Source organism: Pinus tabuliformis, chromosome 2_1 (assembly GCF_031772625.1).
Source record: "Pinus tabuliformis cultivar Carrire ecotype Pingquan chromosome 2_1, CPIR1, whole genome shotgun sequence".
In the NCBI taxonomy this organism is placed as follows: domain Eukaryota; kingdom Viridiplantae; phylum Streptophyta; class Pinopsida; order Pinales; family Pinaceae; genus Pinus; species Pinus tabuliformis.
This window is the reverse complement of record NC_142299.1, coordinates 955,602,247-955,622,818: the sequence shown is the minus strand read 5'-3', so window position 1 is coordinate 955,622,818 and position 20,572 is coordinate 955,602,247. Positions and strand designations below refer to the sequence as shown.

Below are 20,572 nucleotides of genomic sequence, written 5' to 3'. Positions count from 1 at the left end.
CAGAGAAAAATTCATAAAAACTTTACTTAATAATTCACAAACTCTGTAAAATCAGAAGTTTATCTACAGTGCAAACCAAAAGCATACAATGACGACATATCCGGCACATTCTTCGCAAAATGAGTGCAGTGTGACATCCAAATGCTCCTTTATATGCATGTGCTTCATCAATGATTACAAACCTAGTTTATGAGACATTTCAGAAGAAAATAAATTTGATGGTATTGGCTACAGAAGAGAGCATAGAATTATTACAAAAACAAAATGAGTAAGAGAACTTCCCCCTATCAACCCAAATGAGAAAAGAAGATATAGTATTGGCTGTCACGGTGAAATTGAACAAACAAGACCATCAACAATTGAAATAATGTAACATAGCATTGCTAGCTAAAAGGGAAAAAACATTAACAAACAAAATGTTAGTTTTTCTTTATGGATTTGGTCAATAATAGGATGTTTTATCTGCCAAGGCAGAGAGCTCAATAAAAAACTGTACAGATTAGAAAAGGTATTTTTACTGATTGCCACAAATTCTCTTGTAGGGCAACACGAAAAAGAAAACTAAAAACAGCAACTTATGAACCAGTAGGTACTCCCATACCTGAGATTAGAAAAAATACGCTCAAACTGTTTGTGCGATGGCAATATTGACATATGCAACATATCTGGATTTGTAATTAGCTGCAAAATAGCTTGGCCTTCTCATTAACTTGTCACATACATAAGAAACTTTCACTTGTGGGCACAAAATGAAATGCAAAAATTCAATCAAAATAAGTAAAGAAAGAATAGCATAAGTAACAAGCACAAATTAAACACCAAAAAGACCTGCAAAGACATTCATACCAATCTAGCATTTTCACGGAGCCAAATTCGATCACTTTCAGAAGTATCACCATCATAAACACCCATATTTAAGATAAATTCCAACCCTGCAGTCATTTCCAATAAAGCCCGCAGCTGATCTTGAGCCAGAGCCTGTACAAAATTTGCCAACAAAACTACTCTTTTAGAAATTTCCTAGCTTCAATTTATGTATTGAAATTAATTGAGAACACATATGAAGATGATTTCTACACAGTAAGTTCAATTCTGCACCACATTAATAGAGGAGACAACGCATTGTACTTATAAAATATCTAATGATCACTATTAATATATCCTATTTTAATAAAATTATTTTCCAATCCCATTCTCTAGTCCAAAGTGCACAGTTGACAAAGAGAGGGTTGTAATCACAACTCGACAACTCCGGAAGGTAAAAGGAAGGCTGAGCTAAGCATCACCGTCTTATTTTAAAAAGCTAAACCTCTTTTATTTTGTACTAATAAAAAGAAAAATACAAAATATTTCTCTCTTTTTTTCCTAGCTTGTGCCAAATTTTATCTTTAAAAACCTAATAGATAGTTGGGATTTTTTTTAATTCATATTTATTTTTATTCAAGGATATGTTGCTCTATGGTTTACTACTCTTAAATTATTTATTTCATGATGGGATTGTTGACATATTTTGCAGATTTGCAGTTTATTACAGCAAAATATTACACAGATCCGGCAAAGCTTCTCATACAAGGGCTTAACCAAGTTAGTACTTATCACCAAGAAACACTGTTATATTCCAGATTTGATTCCATATCATATCTTTAGTTTTCTGGAATAGAAATAAACATTTTCCAGCCTACAGTCAATTCAATATGTCGCTAGAATATTTTCCAAGTTTTGATCCTTGGGGGAATTGAACCCCTGTCATCGCAAGTAATTTCCACATTACTGAAAATTACATTTATTTGCAGTTTTAAGTTGCTGGGTTATTTTTATCATCACTAACATGCTGCCCAAGCTTCTCCACCCACAAATCTATTGATCTTGTGTGTCTCCACACTGGTGGCCACAAAATGCATATCAGCTTGCCAGTTTTCTGCGTTTTTTTATTGTTTTTGCAAGTCTGAAAATACACAACACCAAGGTATTTGTCTACTTGCAACCACTTATCCAAGCGTAAAATAACAAAGTCATCTTAGACTTAGTAAAGGTACTCATCACTCACTCATTTGATGTATTAGAGCTTAATAATTAAAGGTTTGAGTCAAATTTTGTTGTGGTTTGCACTATTTCTACAATAAATTTTATTTCTAGAATAGTAGAAAACAAGAAATTAACTCCTACCTACCCCTTAGATATTAATACTAGGCATTCATCCACTCATCTTTCGTGAAGTTGCTTATCCATGTTAAAAAAGCCTCCCATAACCTTTGTAATATCCCAAACTAGGAAAAACAGTGATATGCAAAGCAAATAACAAATGCAACACCAGAAATTTCAAACATTCAGCAAAAATCCATGTAAACTCCAGAAATAAGTACCAACTGAGTCATTTTATTAATCAATTGGGGCAAAGTACAATAGTGTGGAAGAAGTACACTTGGGCTTGCCTCAATGGCAAGCGTGACAAAGCCCAGGTGACAAAATAACAAGCCCAAGTGCTAGTATCAGCTGCTCCAATGATGCCCTGCGCTGCACCAAAAATCTGCACTGTCCATTTGAAAGAATCTGCTAGAAACCCCACCTCTGGTACTCAGAAAATTCTGCAAAATTAATCTCAAGCTCCTCACCAAAAACCCACCAAAACACAGAAAGGGTTTGGCTTGGTTTTGACACCGGAAATTCGGCCTCCTAAGAGCTTTGTCCTCCTCCAAGTGCTATTAGTTTTTAGTAGCATCAGAAGTGCTCTAGCCTTGAAAATTGGTGGAGAGGCTAAGGCACATGAGTTCTAAAGAACCCAGAAACCGTTTGGTGAAATTCTACACGGATTGTATTTTATTAAAAAAATTAATATTTTTAATAGGGTTTCTAAGTCTAAACTTAGGGAAATTAAAATATTAATGGGTATTAATCAAACTATGGGTGAGAATGATCTAAAAGGCGGATCAAGTCATGTTTTGATCTTAGCCGTTGATTAGAGACTTAATCTTGGTTGTTGAAGACCTAAGTTACCGGATCCGGCACAGGCAGGTGGAGTATTGCCGGATCCACGGATCTGAACCGGATCCGGATACGGATACTCCAAAATACGGTTAAAATACGTATTTTTTAAATAAACGGATTTTGGAAACGGCCAGCCTTTACAGGATACGGATCCCGCTGGTGGCTGCCGGAAGCGGTGATAGGGTAGCCGAAAAAGTTAGAAAAGGCAGATATTTTTTAGGTTTCGTATATCGCTTTAGGTTTAGATATTGTGGTCCCCGACTCCCCGTATATATTATAACATTTCTTTTGTCGGAACTCTGCTTTGCTTTGTCCACCTTTTGTCGCCATTCAGCAGTCGGCCCTCCTGCACACACTGATTCGTTCCGGGCTCACCGCCGGCCCCTCCTGCACAAGATTTTTGGTTGCGGGCTTACCGCCGGCCCCACTGCACGTAGCACCGTTCACGCCTCTGGTCAGGCCGCCGGTTCCCCTGCACGCAGCACGCAGTGTTATTCACGCCCGCACACAGTCAGGCGGTATGGCAGCACTATTCACGCCCGCAAAAATTTTAAAAACGCCGAGGGTTTAACCGTTAACAAGGTAATTAAATTTTTAATATTCATTTATTGTTATCAATTATATAGTGTAGTGTAATGTTAATATATGCACGATTAACAGTTATATTTAATATATTCATATATTAATGTTTAATATATGTTATATAACAGTTATATTCGTATATTTATTATTTATATATATATGTTATATAATAATAACAGTTATATTAATATATTTATATATTAATATTTAAATTTTAATATATGATAATATATGTTATATAACAGTTATATTCATATATTTATATATATATATGCTATATAGTAATAACAGTTATATTAATATATTTATATATTAATATTTAATATATGATTTTTTCAGAACGAAAATGCACATTTAAATATTTAATATATGTTATGTTAACAGTTATATTAATATTTAATATATGTTATTTAAAATTTTAAGCCATCATGTTATTTAAATTTTTAAAATGTATTTAAAATTTAAATTTAATTTTTTTTAATGTATTTACAATTTAATTTTTAATTGTTTATTGATAATATATTATAATTTGACTTTTAAATGCAGTTGCAAGTAACCAATAGAGTCTATACCATTATCATAATGGAACCATCACAAGATTCACAACATGAGCATAGTGAAGGGGAAATCATCAAAACAGACTCAAAATCTCCTCTATGGCAGTATGTAGAGATTATTGGAAAAAATCCCGGAGGTGGTTCATTTAAATGGAAGTGCAACGAATGCCAAGATATAAAAAATGGCTCATATACTAGAGTGAAGGCCCATCTCACCGGTCAAACTAACACAGGGGTGCAAGTATGCACTGGGCCAAAATATGCAAATGGCAAACCTGGCCAAGGTTTGAGTCCTGGAAAAATAAAATTCTATGCATCTTTGCAAGAAGCTGCTAATAGGAAACTTGCTAAGGGAAAACACCCTGTGCAAAGTTCTACAACTAGGCCTCCATTGCCATCTAAGCCTGCTACTACATCTAATAAAAGGGCCACTTTAGGCCCTCTTGAAGCGTGTTGCAATAATCAAGGTAGAGACATAGTTGATGAATATGTAGCTCGTTGCATCTATGCAAATGAGCTAGCATTCAATTTGGTGCGTTCCCCTTACTGGCAACAAATGATTAAGGCAATTAATGAAGCGCCAAAAGGGTACAAAAGCCCTGGATATGAAAAGGTCCACACTACCTTGTTGGCATCAGAAAGGCAATCCGTGGATAGACAGCTACAGGAAATCCAGGATACATGGGCAGAAACAGGGGTGTCCATCATTTCTGATGGATGGAGAGACCAAAGAAACCGCCCATTAATTAATGTTGTTGCAGTATGCCCCCAAGGGGCAATGTTTTTGAAGGCTGTTGATTGCAGTGGAATAGAGAAAGATGCATCTTTCATATCCACAATTCTTATTGATGCAATAGAAAGTGTGGGGCCACATAATGTTGTCCAAGTCATTACAGACAACGCACAGGTTTGTAAAGCTGCAGGTTTGATTGTGGAGGGTCGATATGATCACATCTTTTGGACTCCATGTGCAGTCCATTCATTGAACCTTATGCTTGCCAAGATTGGTGAGATTGAATGGATTAATGAAATATATGTAGCATCAAAAGAAATCCAAATGTTCATAACAAATCATTCAATGTCCCAAGCCATTTATCGGGGTTTTGCAAAGTTGGAGCTACTAAAGGTAATTTTTTTAATCAATACTGTTTGTATTAGAAATTCTTATTTTTAATTACAAATTTATATATGGTTTCTCATTTGAGATTTGGCCTTTTGAAACTTGTAGGTTGCTGAAACTCGTTTTGCCTCCCACACTCTTGTCATAAAGAGACTTGTGGAGGTGAGACAAGCACTACAAGCAATGGTCATTGGCCCTCTTTGGGAATCATGGAGAACTTCCACTTCTGATAGAGGGCAAAAAATCAAGTCCATCATTCTTGATGATGCATGGTGGGACAAGGTTCAATATCTTCTACGGTCCACTGAACCAATCTTGACCTTGATCAGGGCATTTGATACAGATACACCTTACTTGGGGGAAGTTTATGAAAACATTGATAGTATGTTGGAGAGGATAAGGGAACTTATCAGGGCAAGTGAAAATGACCCTCATGAAACATTCTATTATTTAGTGAAGGACATAGTTACAGAAAGGTGGAACAAAATGACCACGCCATTACACCTTCTGGCATATGCATTGCACCCTAAATACTATCATTCTAAAATTTTGTCTTTACCTGGTAGAACAGCACCAAACAAAGATTCTGAAGTGGTACAAGGATACAAGACAGCCTTGAAGAAAATTTATAGAGATATGGGAGTTGCAATGGAAGTCCGCCAAGAATTTGGAGGGTTTGTACAGTCTACTAGTAGCTTTTCAGATCCAATAGCTATGGATGATCGAGGACATCTTGATCCTATTACTTGGTGGGGCTTCCATGGTGGGGATAGCATTCATCTCTCTACTCTAGCCATTAGGTTGTTATCACAGGTTGCTAGTTCCTCATCAGCTGAGAGGAATTGGAGTACATATGGCTTCATCCGTTCAGTGAAGCGAAACAGGTTGGGAGCGGCAAACGCTCAGGACCTTGTTTATGTTCATTCCAACCTCCGTCTTCTATCACATGTTGAACCAGAGTATAAAAAAGGTCCGAGCAGGATGTGGGATGTGGAGCCTGAGATCTCCGATTTGAACCTGACACTGAATGCCATGACTCACCTCAACCTACTTGAGGATATTGTTCCACCACCAGTCCAGCCTACTGATGCAACTTCCTACATTCCAGGACCCCCATCATCTATTCATGATGTAGAGTTGCAATATGCAGAAGATATAGATCCATTTTAGGATATGTAGATGTATTTACTATTATCATTCATGATATTATGAATCATGATCCTTTTTGTTACTTTGTATGAGGGATGATGCACCATTTCAATGTTTTAATCTTCATATTTATGATTTTATCATTCAATGTTCTAAAAATGTTTGATGGTTTCATGGAGTATTTGATTTTTTAGCTTTAAGGTGTTTTTTAAAAGTTTAAATATATATATATATATATATATATATATATATATATATATATATATGTACGTGACGTATCCTTGCCGTATCCGGATCTTAGATTTTCAAAAAAGTAGCGGATCCGGATCCGGATCCGTATTTGTATCCGTATCCTAGTAACTTAGTTGAAGACTCAACAGGAAAAGTATAAAATGGAGGCTTGGGTTCATTTGGAAAAACACACAAAGAGATTGAGGAAATCGATTTTCTAAGGTGAGAAGTTCTCAAGAGGGAAATCGAATGGGGAGATCTTACAGCGAAGGGGCAGAGAGAATCCTAGAGAAGGACTTTCCAGAGAATACTAACAGAGATAGGCGGAGAGAGCTTGCAAAGATGCAGCGCAGTGGCCGGGAGAGCTGACGTTGGGCCAGTCTGGGCCCACGCAACCCTGACGCAAAGCCAGAAGAGCCAACGCAAAGCAGAAAAGTTGCATCTCACGCAGAATCCATAACTGTCGGGAACAGCCAAAACTGTCAGGATCGCTGAAGCAAAGGGCAGAAGAAGTGACACAGAGCCTGAAACGCTGACACAGGCCCTACGTAGGGCCAACGGAGAAATAGTCGGGTTTAGCCAATCTTGTGCCAGATCAGTCGGAATTATGCTGCGTGAAGTGAGGTAAAACTCACTCAGATTTTCCGCCAATATCTTTCTCTGTAAAGGATTGCTAGATGAGCATCCTAGATTTGTATTCAGATATTTCTCCTGCATAATAATAAACCCTCAAAACTGTTGCGCCGGTTTTCCCTCATTTGGTTTTTCTGGGGACTATTGTGTCCAAAAGTAAGTGTGTCCTATGTATCTTGTTCTTTTCTCAGTTTTCTATTTCATGAGATCAAATATTTAATTAGTGTAGGTTGCAGAAGTAATTTGCTTCAGTATTCAGGGGAATCACTTGATGAATGTAATTTAAAAATCAAGTGGGTGAAGTAGATTCAGATTTGCTGCAGTAGGGGTTCCTCCAGAGTGTAGGAATTTTCACATAAGTCCTCCCAAGCACCCAAAAATAGCTGAGATAATCCTTCCTAAACCTTCCCATATCTCCCCAAAAAAATATCCGATCCACAAACTGACCCACAAATTCCCACGTGTGCCCAATGAGGAGTTCCTGCACTGGCCTTGTGTGTTGTTACTCCCATTGCTCCCAAACAGAAATCTCCAGCTCCCAAAATCCTCCCAAAGTTTGGTCTTCTCTTGTACTTCCTTCACCAAACTCCTCCGACAAATGCTCCTGAGAAAGCAACTGAATGATCTACTGCGTGTTCCACCGCTGCATCCTCTTGGAGTACGCATTGGTTGAATGATGGTTGAGTTGTGGGCTCTGAATATCCACCTGCAATCTCCTAGAATGATAGAAAGAGACCTCGCTAAGGTGGCACTCGTAGTCCACCGAAGGGAGGGTGAGTTCACTGCTTGGAGAGCTTGTGCTAAACAACGATTGACCCGGCTAAGCAGCTCGAGCAACTAAGGTTGAGTTCAATACGTCAAAAGATGCCTTTGTGAAGATGAGCTCTTCCTATTTATAATTTTGTGGGCCTTCCTTCCCATGTGAGCCCCTTCTCCTTGCCATTCGACTTCCCTCCAAGGCTATTCGAACTTTTCACTTGGCCAAGTACGTTTTTCCCATGTGGGTGGTCCCCACATTCCACAACAAAGTAATTCGGCATCCTTTTCTTCCCCAAGTCCCTATGTCAAAATTGAGTGGGTTCCTGATCCAGGTGGATATTGGTGGCCACCTACCAAGTCCACCTGGACCCCCACCATTGTCTTTCTCAGCATTTTCAGTTTCCTTAATTGTAGCACAACTTACTATTTTTAGCAGTTTTTCGGGTCCTGAACTTCCGGAGCCGTTTTGAGGCCCTAAACGACGTTTTTTGGGGAATCCGAGGGCAACATGGGTCCATGGAATGGACCGATGTTGCCCGTTCCAACAATGATAGTGCTCGGATAGATCTTTCTAATGAGCTATTGTACGCGTCAAACGGAGATCATATGCCAAAGTTACGACCCGGGGAAGTTGATGTATCAATTTACCCCAAACGGGGCCCACAATTTGGCGTTTCATCTCCTAGGGTTAGGTTTTGGAATGTTAAGGGTTTTCCATTGTTTCTCAACAATAAATAGGCCTTCGAGCCTCATTGTAAGACAGTTCAGAGGCATGTAGCCATCACATCTCTTCTCAGAGATAAGCTACCATCGCCCTAGCTGGTTTATTTCCATTTCTGGTTGTAAGCATATTTCAGTATTTTCCATTAATGAAATGAAGTATTATTTCCGCTGCATCTTTGTGTATATGGTTATCTCTGTGATTTGTTGCATTCCTGTTTAAATCCGGATCAGTTCCATGGTCTCCATAATTATCCAAAGTTGTGGGAAACTAAACTCGTAACAAAATAATTTAGGAAGGGGCATTACATTCCTCCCCTCCCAAATGTTGATTGTCCTCAAGCAACTTCAGTGTTGGATGCTCCAATATGTGCTCAGCCTCCCAGGTGGCATCCTCATCTGGTAAGTTCTTCCAACGCACCAAAAACTCTCTGATGGTTCTATTCCTTAGCTTCCTTTCCCAAGTCTCTAGAATGGCCTCCGGTTCCAAAACCAGATTTCCCTCATCATCAAGCGGGGGCAACTCTAAAGTTGTCATCACCTGTTAGGCCAACTTCTTCTTGAGGCACGAAACATGGAAGATGTTGTGCATCTTGCTCCTCGGAGGAAGCTCCAGCTCGTAGGCCAGCTCTCCGACTCTCCTAACCATTCTATACGACCCATAGAAACGTGGTTGTAGCTTCTCGACCCCTTTCTGCTTCAAGGTCGACTGTCCATATGGTTGTAGTCATAGGTACACCAAGTCTCCCTCCTCAAAATGCCTTTCAATCCGATGCATATCAGCATACATCTTTTGCTGATTTTGTTTTGTCAATAAGTTATCTTTGAGAGCCTTGAGAATGTCTTGGCTCTCTAGGATCCAATCTTTGGCCTTTGGGGCCTTGTTGTCTCCAAAAACAATATCAGCGAATGATAAGGCATCAAAACCATATAAAGCATGGAAGTGTGACATACCAATGGACATGTGATGAGTGGTGTTGTAGCAATACTCGCCCAAGTTTATCCATCGAATCCATGCCCTCTGCTGCCCAATCACGTAGTTCCTAAGATAGCCCTCCAACCATTTATTAACTTGCTTTGTCTGATCGTCTATCTGTGGGTGGTGACTCGTGCTCGGGGTGAGCTCAGTACCCACTAATCTCAAGAGCTACTGCAAGAACCCCCCATAAACTGACTATCTCTATCGATGATTATGTTTTTAGGGAGTCCGTGCAAACAGAAGACCTCCCTAAAGAACAACTCAGCCACCTATGAGGCTGAATACCGGGCTAGAATGGCGAAGAAATGGGCATATTTAGTCAGCCGATCAACCACCAATAGATACAATCCTTGCCCTGCATTGTGGGAACCCCCATGATGAAATCCATGGAGATACTCTCCCATTTCCCCTCAAGAATGGGAAGAGGTTGCAACAACCCAGATAGATGGGTCAACTCTCCTTTGTTTCTTTGACATGTCTCACACCCCTGCACATACCTCAACACATCCCCCTTGAGGCCCTTCCAGGTGAAGCGCTCTCTAACTTCCATGTACATCTTCCTGAACCCCTGATAATGGGGAATCATGTGCTGCATGGAGTACCCTCTCCCTCAATTGTGAGCCTGGTACCAAAAATATGTGACCCTTGTAATATATGACCTCAACCATCATCTTGTAGCACTTGTCTGCATGTGTTCCCTCCAAGATATCGCATGCCCATCGATCTTTGGAGTACTCTACCAACAAGTGTGCCTTCCAGTCATGGCAAATGCTCATGAGTGAGAAGCCTAAGGGTCTCCTGGATAAGGCATAGACCACTACATTGTGCTTTCCCCGCACATACTCAATATCAAAATCATAGGCCTGGACCTTGCTGACCCATCTCTGTTGTTTGTCATAGAGGCCTTGTTGCCCCATGAAGTGGCGAAGACTATTGTGATCTATCTTCACCGAAATCGGTTACCAAGTACTATCAGAAAGCAATGGGATGCCCATCCTGGGATAATACTGCCCCAATCCCCTCTCTTGATGCATCACACTCCACTGTGAAAGGCTGAGTGAAATTCTAGAGTGCCAACACCGGGCAACTACTCATCACCTCCGTGAGGTAATCAAAAGCTGATTGGGCTCCATCTGTCCATGCAAAAGCCCCCTTCTTGGTCAAATCCGTGATGGGTGCCACCAGCTGCAAGAATCCTTTGACGAACTTCCTATAATAGGTGTGGATGCCCAAAAACTCGTCAACGCTGTCACATCTCTAGGCACCGACCAATCCCGAATAGCCCATATCTTCTCCTCATGCACCTTGTTATGAATATAATTCATAACAAGTAAATAAAATAAATGTAAATATTAAATAATCAAATATTGATTATGTTAAATAGTCATTAAATTAAGTGAAAATGCATGTCTAAAAGACATGCCCAGTCACAAAAAGACACCTGCTTAGGTATATATATATGTGGGTCCCCATTGTAACATTGATCACTTGTACATTTTTATATATAATAAATTATTATTACAAATACCTCTCGTGTATTTTTACATTGAAGCCTACAAGCTATCAGTTTTGATGCTTCAGTAGTATCAGAGCCATGGCGCACAATATAATGATGCGAGTCTTTGAATGTTGTTCGCATCACAACGTGCCATTACGTTCACGTCTTGAATGCGTTGAGCAGTTTAGTAAAATTCAAGAAGCATTTCAACGTTTAGAAAAATCATTTGCAGAAGTTAAAGCATGTCGAAAGGAAATCAATAATAAAGAAGATAATAGTGACAATGAATGAGACATTGAAGATGACGACAAGGAAAATGTGGAAAAAGAAAAAGAAGAAGAATTCGATTAAAAAGTTGATAATGATGAATATGAAAATGATACAGATCAAGATGATGATTCTAATAATAATGAGGATGAAGATGAGGTCGATGAGGACTATCTTGACAAACAAGAAGATGAACAATATCATAACAATGAGGAAGATGATGAAGAAGGTCCACATGAAGATGAAAATGATCTCAACAACGATTGTGATGAGAAGGATAGTCAAAGTGGATATATGAAAACTAGAAAAGAAAACCACTCAAAATCAAAATCCAATTGGGAATATGAAAAAAAAGCAGTATCTTATCTTGTTTCTCATTCGGGTCAGAATGAGCTTACGGAGTCCCCCGAAATCCCATGGACCTCCAATGGAAAAACGTTGGTTGTCATACAACAACAACAAAATTTTGATTCTAAACTTTTCCCACATGCAATTCAAACGCGAGATCTGGATATTGAAGGTAAGAATGAATTGTAGAAATTCTAGTCTAACAAACCTAACAGTAAGGTACACAAGTTCAGAGTCATAGCTAAGGATGCTTATCCCTCCTTAATATACCTTAGAGATGTTGAAACACAACAATATTGTGCAAAGGAGCAAGGTTTTGATGTGATTGAGTTTAACACTTTTGAGTGTCGTAGTGGAGCACTAGTGAAGCAAAAGTTTGGAGAAGTGATGGAATCACATGGCTTGAATAAACAGTCAGTTGAGGACATTGAGGGACTGCAAGATAGTAAGATTTTAGATGAACATTTGTTTTCTGGAAAGGAAAAAAGGACGAAGGGAAACGTGCTAAACAAGGGCAAGAATGAAAAGCAGTTTGCAGCAATTTCTGCTACTGCTAAACAACCAACACACTGAAGAGGAGAAACATATTTATGGTATTGATGAAAGACGTTGCAACCAAAACAGGAGCAAGGCATTAATACTGTTTGAGGCTGTGGATACCATCTTTGTGATGACCAAGGATTTATGGCAGCTTTATTGCAGCTTGCTTAAACAGGGAAGCGCCCTATAGTGTTGACAAGTAACTGGCATGCTCTCTGTCTACCACACCTCTTGGACAGATTGACAGTAGAATTTGAACTCCCTTCGGTGGAGGAATTAGTTTCCCATATATTCATGGTTTGCATTGCAGAGGGTGTCGCAATATGTCCTAGTCTAGTTGAGCACATTGTAAAGTATTGTTCCAAAGACTTGAGAAAGATATTGATGCTTCTACAATTTTGGTGCCAAGGGAAGGACAACGTTGGAGGAGATGGCCAATTATGTCACATGTTCAGTCCAGATTTATTTGAATTGGATGTAGAACATCGTGTGATTCTGAAGATGATGCCATGGAGTTTTCCCTGTCAGTTATCAGAGAATATAAACCTGGAGATTTCAAAAGCATTAGATAAGGTTAAAGAACAAGAATGGTTACAAGAAGCAAAATTGGCTAAAGATTATGCCACAAGAGACGGATTACACGCCACCATGCAGGTGGTGGACCAAGCTTGCAGTGCAATACAGATGCATATCAATCCGGCAGCAGCAGAGGCCACCCTTTTAGATTTCCGGCGATCTCCTCATTCATACCAAGCATGCCAGTTTATTCTTGAACAATCACATATGGCTAATGCACAGTTTCAAGTTGCAACAACAATTCAAGAAGCAGCATTACGAGAGTGGGGGTTTCTTTCAGTCAATGAGAAGAATGGTTTGCGGATGTATTGTCTGCAGTACGCAATGGCTCATGCTAATGCTTTGGAAGGCTATGTTCAACTCAAGGTTGATGCAGATGCAGTTGCAGCCGTATTAATGAAGAGAAGTTGGCGCGAATTTGTTGAAGTGGAAAGAGAAGTTTCTTTCAATGAGGTGAAACAAGCTGTTTTAGGCGCTCACCCTCTAGCTACCCAGAGCACAGCGATTACTTTTCTAGAATCATTGGTTTCTGAATTTTCACCTTCAACTGCTAGTGCAATGGGGCTTCCTGCAAAGTTCCATGAAGACTGTTGGGCTTCCTTTGAATTGGGTTATTTGCAGCGATTTTATAGCTGGGCTCAAGAGGCCACTTTCATTATAGCTCAAAGAACATTCCAAGACACAGGAATGGAAGTAATGGTTTGTTCTGCAACTTTGCGCCTCATGTCTCAAATTTTGAACTGGGATCTTCAAGGGAATGCAAATCGTGTGGTCGGAGGCACAGTGATTATTGGGAAGAACAGAACAAATATTTTCTCATCTTCCGAGGCCGTGATTGTTGCAAGTGTCGGCGTATACTCCATGATGGTTTGTCGTGACTGGTGCATGTGCTACATCGCGCCGATACATCATCTGTCAAACAGGCAAGCCGTCAACAACGTGGTCGGCTATCATTCTGAGCCGTGGGATGTCAACGGAAGTGACTCGTGGGTTGTCAACAAATGTGGTCATCGATTCGGAAATGGTGCTTGGTGATTAGCGTTAGAACGTATAAAAAAAAAAATTATATAATTATATTTATATAATATATATAACTTATAGTTATACAATATATATATATATATATATATATATATATACATAATCATATTAAACAAAAAAAAAACTATTATTTAAATTTAAAAAAAAAAAAACAAACAAACTATTATTTAATTAAAATATATATATATATATATATATATATATATATATTAATTAATTAATTTTAGAAAAAAAATTATTAAATATATATATAAAAGATAATAATAATAATAGAGTTATTAAAAAAAATAAAAATAAAAAAATTCGATAATCCTGGATTCAAGACAGTGTTACCAAGCGAATTATACAAGTAGAGGTGCCAATGGCGTCGAGTTACATATGCCGAGATGACAAATGCAAACTGAAGGAAACATGCCGACAATAAGCTTTGAGGACAAAGCTTTTGAAGGAAGGGGCTATGTTATGAATATAATTCATAACAAGTAAATAAATAAAATAAATGTAAATATTAAATAATCAAATATTGGTTATGTTAAATAGTCATTAAGTTAAGTGAAAAGGCATGTCTAAAAGACATGCCCAGTCACGAAAGGACACCTGCTTAGGTATATATATGCGGGTCCTCATTGTAACATTGATCACTTCTACATTTTTATATATAATAAATTATTATTACTAATACCTCTCGTGTATTTTTACATTCAAGCCTACAAGCTATCAGTTTTGATGCTTCACACCTTCGCCCTGTCTGCGCCAATGATGTGCCCCAAGTAAAGCATCTCAATCAGCCGAAACTCACATTTGGACAATTTGGTGTAAAACTGTTATTCCTCCAAATACGCAACACAACCTCTAGGTGTTGCAAGTGCTCCTCCCATGTTCTGTTATAAATCAATATGTCGTCGAAAAACACCAATACCAACTTCCTCAACTGCCCCTGGAACACATGGTTCATACACGACTAGAAGGTGACAAGTGTGTTGGTCAACCCAAAGGGCATGACCAGAAACTCGAAATGCCCATAGTGACATTGGAAAGTCATCTTAGGGAAGTCCCGATCCCTCACCCTGATCTGATGGTACCCTGAGCGCAAATTTATCTTAAAGAAGTACTTAGCTCCTCTAAGCTCATCCATCAACTCATCGATGTGCAGGATGGGGTATCAGTTCTTCAAAGTCTTCTTGTTGAGCACCCTGTAATCAATGCACATGCGCAAGGTTTCGTCCTTCTTCTTCACCAGCGCCAATTAAGAAGCAAAGGGATTGGAACTCAGCTTAATGTGGCCCAACGCCAACAACTCCCTGATGGCCCCCTCAATCTCGTCCTTATAGGCTTTGGGGTGCCTATAAGGGCAGGTAATAATTGCTTGCACAACTGGCTCCAACTCAACGATGTACTCAAATACCCTACCTAGTGGTTGCCCCGATGGAATGTCCCCAAATACCACTGAGTATCTGTCTAATATGGCATGTAAGTCTAGGTGTGGTGGTCGAGCCTATCCCTCAGCCTCTGAAATCCTCAACTCCACAGCCCACGTTGTCTCTATGCCTCAAATCTGCCTCCATCCGATGTGCTAAAACAGTCTATGGAGGATATGAAGGCATGCCCCTAAGGACTACCAGCGTGCCATCCGGCCCGGTGCACTCCATCTCTAGCTTCCTCCAATCGGTGGTGACTCGGCCAAAGGAGTATAGCCATTAGACACCCATCACTACGTTGGTGTCTGGTACGTCCACCACGAAGAAATGGTTCGTCATCGAGTAGTTCCCCATGGTCACTGTCAATGCGGGAACATACTGAGTGCACTGCATTGTCCTGTCCCTCAGCACCAGAATGGAAAACCCCTAAAACTCTGTTGTGGTGATGCCCCTCCTTTGGACCATCTGAGCATCAATGAAGTTGTGGGTAGCCCCACTATCTATTAGGACTGAGACACATTGCCCCTGCACTGTGCCTTTAATCCTCAGGGTCAAAAATTTGTGGACCCCGGACCTCGCTTAAGGAAGCAAGGACTCCCCCAGATGGTGTAAAAGATGCTCCCCCATGTGGTGGTGGTGGTGGTGGTGATCCCCTCTCTATTGGACCCTCACTATCTCCCCCACCATACTCCAACTCCATATCATCCTCCTGATCTGAAAAGACCTTGATATAATGGACCTTTCTTGGTGTGCATCGATGGCCTGATGCCCATTGCTCCCGACAACTAAAGCATAGTTTCCTCCTCCTGAGGTCCCTCTAAGTCTCCTCATTTAACTACCCACATTCTTGGGTTGCTCTCTGTGGTGGTGGTCTAGTATCACTTCCCTTCTAATGGTAGGGAGTACGTGATGGAATAGGTGCCCAAGTCTTGGGCATGGCCCCCTGCAGGTCTCTAGTACATGTCACAACCTCTTGTAGAGTAGAGGGCCTGCGTGACTTCACCAATCCACGCAGTGGCTCGAGAAACCCCTCTATGAATGTGTACACCCTCCTAACATCCAACAAATTTGGCATCATGACTGGAACCCTTAGAAACTCCGATATTTATTGCTCTGGATGACCCATCTGTCTGAGCTGGGTTGGCTCCTTGAAGTGAGCCTTTGGATCCCTCTGATCAAAACGCTCCACCACTCTCCTTGTGAAATCCTCATAGGAAGTCATGTTGGCATGCCCTAGAGTGGACAAGTCGTGAAACCACCAGTTGTGTGCTTCCCCCTCCAAGTGTAGGGTAGCCATTTTAATGGCTTCCACCTCCATCATCCTATTGAGCTGGAAATAAGTATCCAACTTCTCCACCCAAGCCCGAGTTGTGCACTTGGTAGTGCCATCATATGTAGGGAAGTACATCCTCCCAATAGTATGCTGCAACTTGGAGCTCTGCGTGCCCTAGCCTCCATAATTCCTGCCCTTCTCATTTTGCTTGAGCTAACAATAGTCTCTGAAAGATAGGGTGACTTGAAATCTTCCCCCATGGATTGTCATTCCCTGAAATACTCCCCCATGGGCATCTGGTCCACCATGCTCACTAGATGTTGATGGTAGGAAAGAAGGCAGTGTGGTCCTATTTGGCCCACCCGAGGCTGGTGGGTGAGTAGCCAATGAAGGGTGGTCATATTGTTGGGAGGCACCAAAAGTCTCTCCAAATAGGAAATCTCAGTGAATGCTTCGGTCCCAGTTCTGTTGTTTGATCTCATCCAATATCTCCTTTTTCCCCTTTGCTAAATCACTAAGGGCCTTCAAGAGGCTATCAAAGGCCATATCCTCCTTACTCTTGGGTTCCACCATGTCCTCTACTACAACAGCCTTCCCATGCTCTTCAGTGTCTAGTGTAATCTTTAACTCCCTCTCCCGGCTCCGATACCTCTGTCTCTTATAGGTGATATTCTGCATGTCCTCCTCACTCACAGGAAAGTCTCCCACGGCTAAGCCAAGATCTAGGCCCTGATACCACTGTAATGTCCCAGACTAGGAAAAACAATGATATGCAAAGCAAACAACAAATACAACACCAGAGATTTCAAACATTCAACAAGCATCCATGTAAACTCCAGAAATAAGAACCAGTGGAGCCACCATATTAATCAATTGGGGCAATGTACAATAGTGTGGAAGGAGTGCACCGGGGCTTGCCTGAATGGCAAGCATGACAAATCCCAAGTGACAAAATAACAAGCCCAAGTGCTAGTGCTAGTATTAGCTGCTCTAATGATGCCCTGCGCTGCCCCAGAAATTTGCACTGTCTGTTGGAAAGAATCTGTTGGAAACCCCACCTTCGATGCTCAGAAAATTCTGCAAAATTAATCTCAAGCTCCTCAACAAAAACCCACCAAAACCCAGAAAGGGTTTGGCTTGTGATTTTGACCCCGGGAATTCGGCCTCACAAGAGTTGTGTCCTCCAAGTGTTGTAAGGTACGACCTGCTTGTAACTCTTGAATAATTCCTCCCAAGCACCCAAAAATGGTTGAGATAATCCTTCCTAAACCTTCCCTTATATCCGTCAGCAAATACCCACTCCATAAACTAACCCACGAATTCCCACATGTGCCCAATGAGGAATTCCTGTGCTAGCCCTGAGTATTGTTACTCCCACTGCTCCCAAACAAAGATCTCCAGCACCCAAAATCCTCCCAAAGGCTAGTCTTCCCCTGTACTTCCTTCACCAAAAATCCTCTGGCAAATGCTCCCCGGAAAGCCACTAAATTATCTACTGCGTGTTCCACTACTGTTTCCTCATGAAGTACGCACTGGCTTAATGATGGCTAAGTTGTGGGCTCTAAATATCCACATGCAATCTCCCAAAAGGATAGAAAGAGACCTCACTAGGGTGGCACTCGTGATCCACTGAAGAGAAGGTGAGTTCTCCGCTTGGAGAGCTCGTGCTAAACAGCGAGTGACCAGGCTAAGCAACTCGAGCAACTAAGGTTGAGTTCAATATGTCAAAATATGCATTTGTGAAGATGAGCTCCTCCTATTTATAATCTCATGGGCCTTCCTTCCCATGTGGGCTCCTTTTTCTTGCCATTCAACTTCCCTCCAATGCTATTCGAACTCTTCACTTGGCCAAGTATGTTTTTCCCATGCGGGCGGCCCCCACATTCCACTAACAAAGTAATTTGGCCTCCTTTTCTTCCCTAAGTCCCTATGTCAAAATTGAGTGGGCTACATGTTCTCCAAAATTATCCAAAATTGTAGGAAACTAAACCCATACCAAAATAATCTAGAAAGGGGCATTACAACCTTCAGTTGGTGTTGGGCTTAATGTAATATCGCAAATGTGAATTTCCACCAGATATTGCTTAAAAATTACGCCACAAATTCCCCCAGTGAAAGCAATAGAAAAATAAATAAAATTTGCAAATAATTCCATAAATGTGACAATTGCAAAGACATAAGAAATGAGAATAATGTCGCTTTATTTATTTACTGAGAAATTTACATATAAACCCTCTATAGAAGATAGTTACCCTGATGGCCATCAGAAGATTTGCCACAATGCTACATAGGCCCTCCACCAAAACTGAACTGAAATGCCACTTCTAAGCTCTCCTGTGAATTCTGGATGAATTCACCAAGGAGAGATGGGTACTCGCCCAACCTCCCTAAATCACCTGGGGGATTCCGTCCTGGGGTTACAAATGAAGTAGAGAACTAAGTTCTCAAACCTCTCATACAAGAAAGATCAAATCCAAATTGTTCTCTAATGGCCTCCTCCTCCTCTTTTATAGATTTGATGGACCCCTCTAGAAGCTCCTATTTTATCATTATTTTAATCACTGAGCGCACTTCGCTCAATTAAAATATCTTTTTAATGTGGCAAAATGGTAAATTGGCCACCATGCCTGCTCAAGCCACTGATACTCACTTCTAACCATCCCATACTATAGATCTTCTTGTTCTAGTTTCAATGAGTTATTATACTAACGTGTTATGTCAAGTATTCCTCCTGGAATGTAACCTTAAGCGTAATTAATTGAGTCAGGCCCATTAATAACTTTGTTTTTTGAAAGTTGTCGGAATGCACCAGAACAAAAGGCAAACTGTGCGGATGATGGAATATACCAAGTGAATGCCTTCGGACCACATAAAATCTCCTCGAAACCCCTCCAAAAGCCCTTGGGTCCGCTGATAGAGTAAACCAGCTCCTGTGACCTAGCTACCTCCAACCCTGAAAATCCATCCTGACCACACCGTAAGGGACACCAGAGAAAGGAACATGACACTTAAATAGTGGGGATTTGTCTTGAGGAGACAGTGGGCACTTATCTTATGTGGTACCACCTTAGTGCCTTGAGAGGACCTTGTCAAGACCACTAAATCAGTGGGTAACAAAGTCAATCAAGGAAACTAAGAGGGCTAAAAATAGATGAATGGGGACAGTAAGAAGTGTTTTTCACATGTAAAATCCCACTTATGAATGCTTATAAAGATTGGTTGAAATGAAGAGAAAGTAGGCCCTCACAAATGCACTCTACTTATGCACATACATGACAATAATGAGAGATTTTACTTCTAGTTAAAAGCACCATGTACTATTTCAAGGAAAAGCCATAACATTAATGATTCAAGCTTGAGAGTAAAAACAGCAAGAAGATTGATAGGTAAAACCTCATTCGACCCCCTTCGTCAAGGACAAAACCACCGTATATGAAGTCCTTGTTGCCGTAGAATTAGAAATGCTTTCTAGCAATACTAAATAAGCAATATGAAAGAAAAATGAGGCCACACCTATATAAAACATTTATGAAGCATAAAAGCCAAGTATATTTACTCAATTATATGAGACTCATGGTTTTTTATGAAACCAATCTCAACTTTAGTTATTTGTTTATTAATTATTTATTTATAGATATTTACTCTTATATTTGCCTATACTTCTCTTATTTACATAACATTGTCGTCCTCTTAAAAATTGTTTTGTCCTCAAAGCAAGGGTAATGAGGATATTGTAGATGGAATTATTTTATTTTATATTATTAATTCTGCCTTCCACAAGAACTTTCAAAACCTACTCCGAGATGGTGACATCATTATGATCTGAAAGATTCAATGATTAATTATAATCCACCTACAATCATGTATAAGATCTAATGCAAACATGTATAAGATCC

At 40.2% G+C, this 20,572-nt stretch overlaps 1 protein-coding gene across 4 annotated transcripts in view; it reads right to left on the bottom strand.

Moving 5' to 3' along the window:
- Positions 1-20,572, bottom strand: part of LOC149203814 (UBQ, helicase-c and DEAD-like helicase domain-containing protein) — a 420,226-nt gene that overhangs the window by 310,140 nt on the left and 89,514 nt on the right. For all 4 annotated transcript variants that reach the window (XR_016253976.1, XR_016253977.1, XR_016253978.1 and 1 more), the window contains 3 exons: positions 847-978; positions 602-681; positions 88-182 (listed from right to left, as the gene is read on the bottom strand). Coding sequence is in view for 1 of the 4 variants with exons in the window: in XM_089403572.1 (XP_089259698.1) it covers positions 88-182; positions 602-681; positions 847-978 (307 nt within the window). In the remaining 3 variants the exon portion in view is untranslated. The remainder of the gene's footprint in view (positions 1-87; positions 183-601; positions 682-846; positions 979-20,572) is intronic.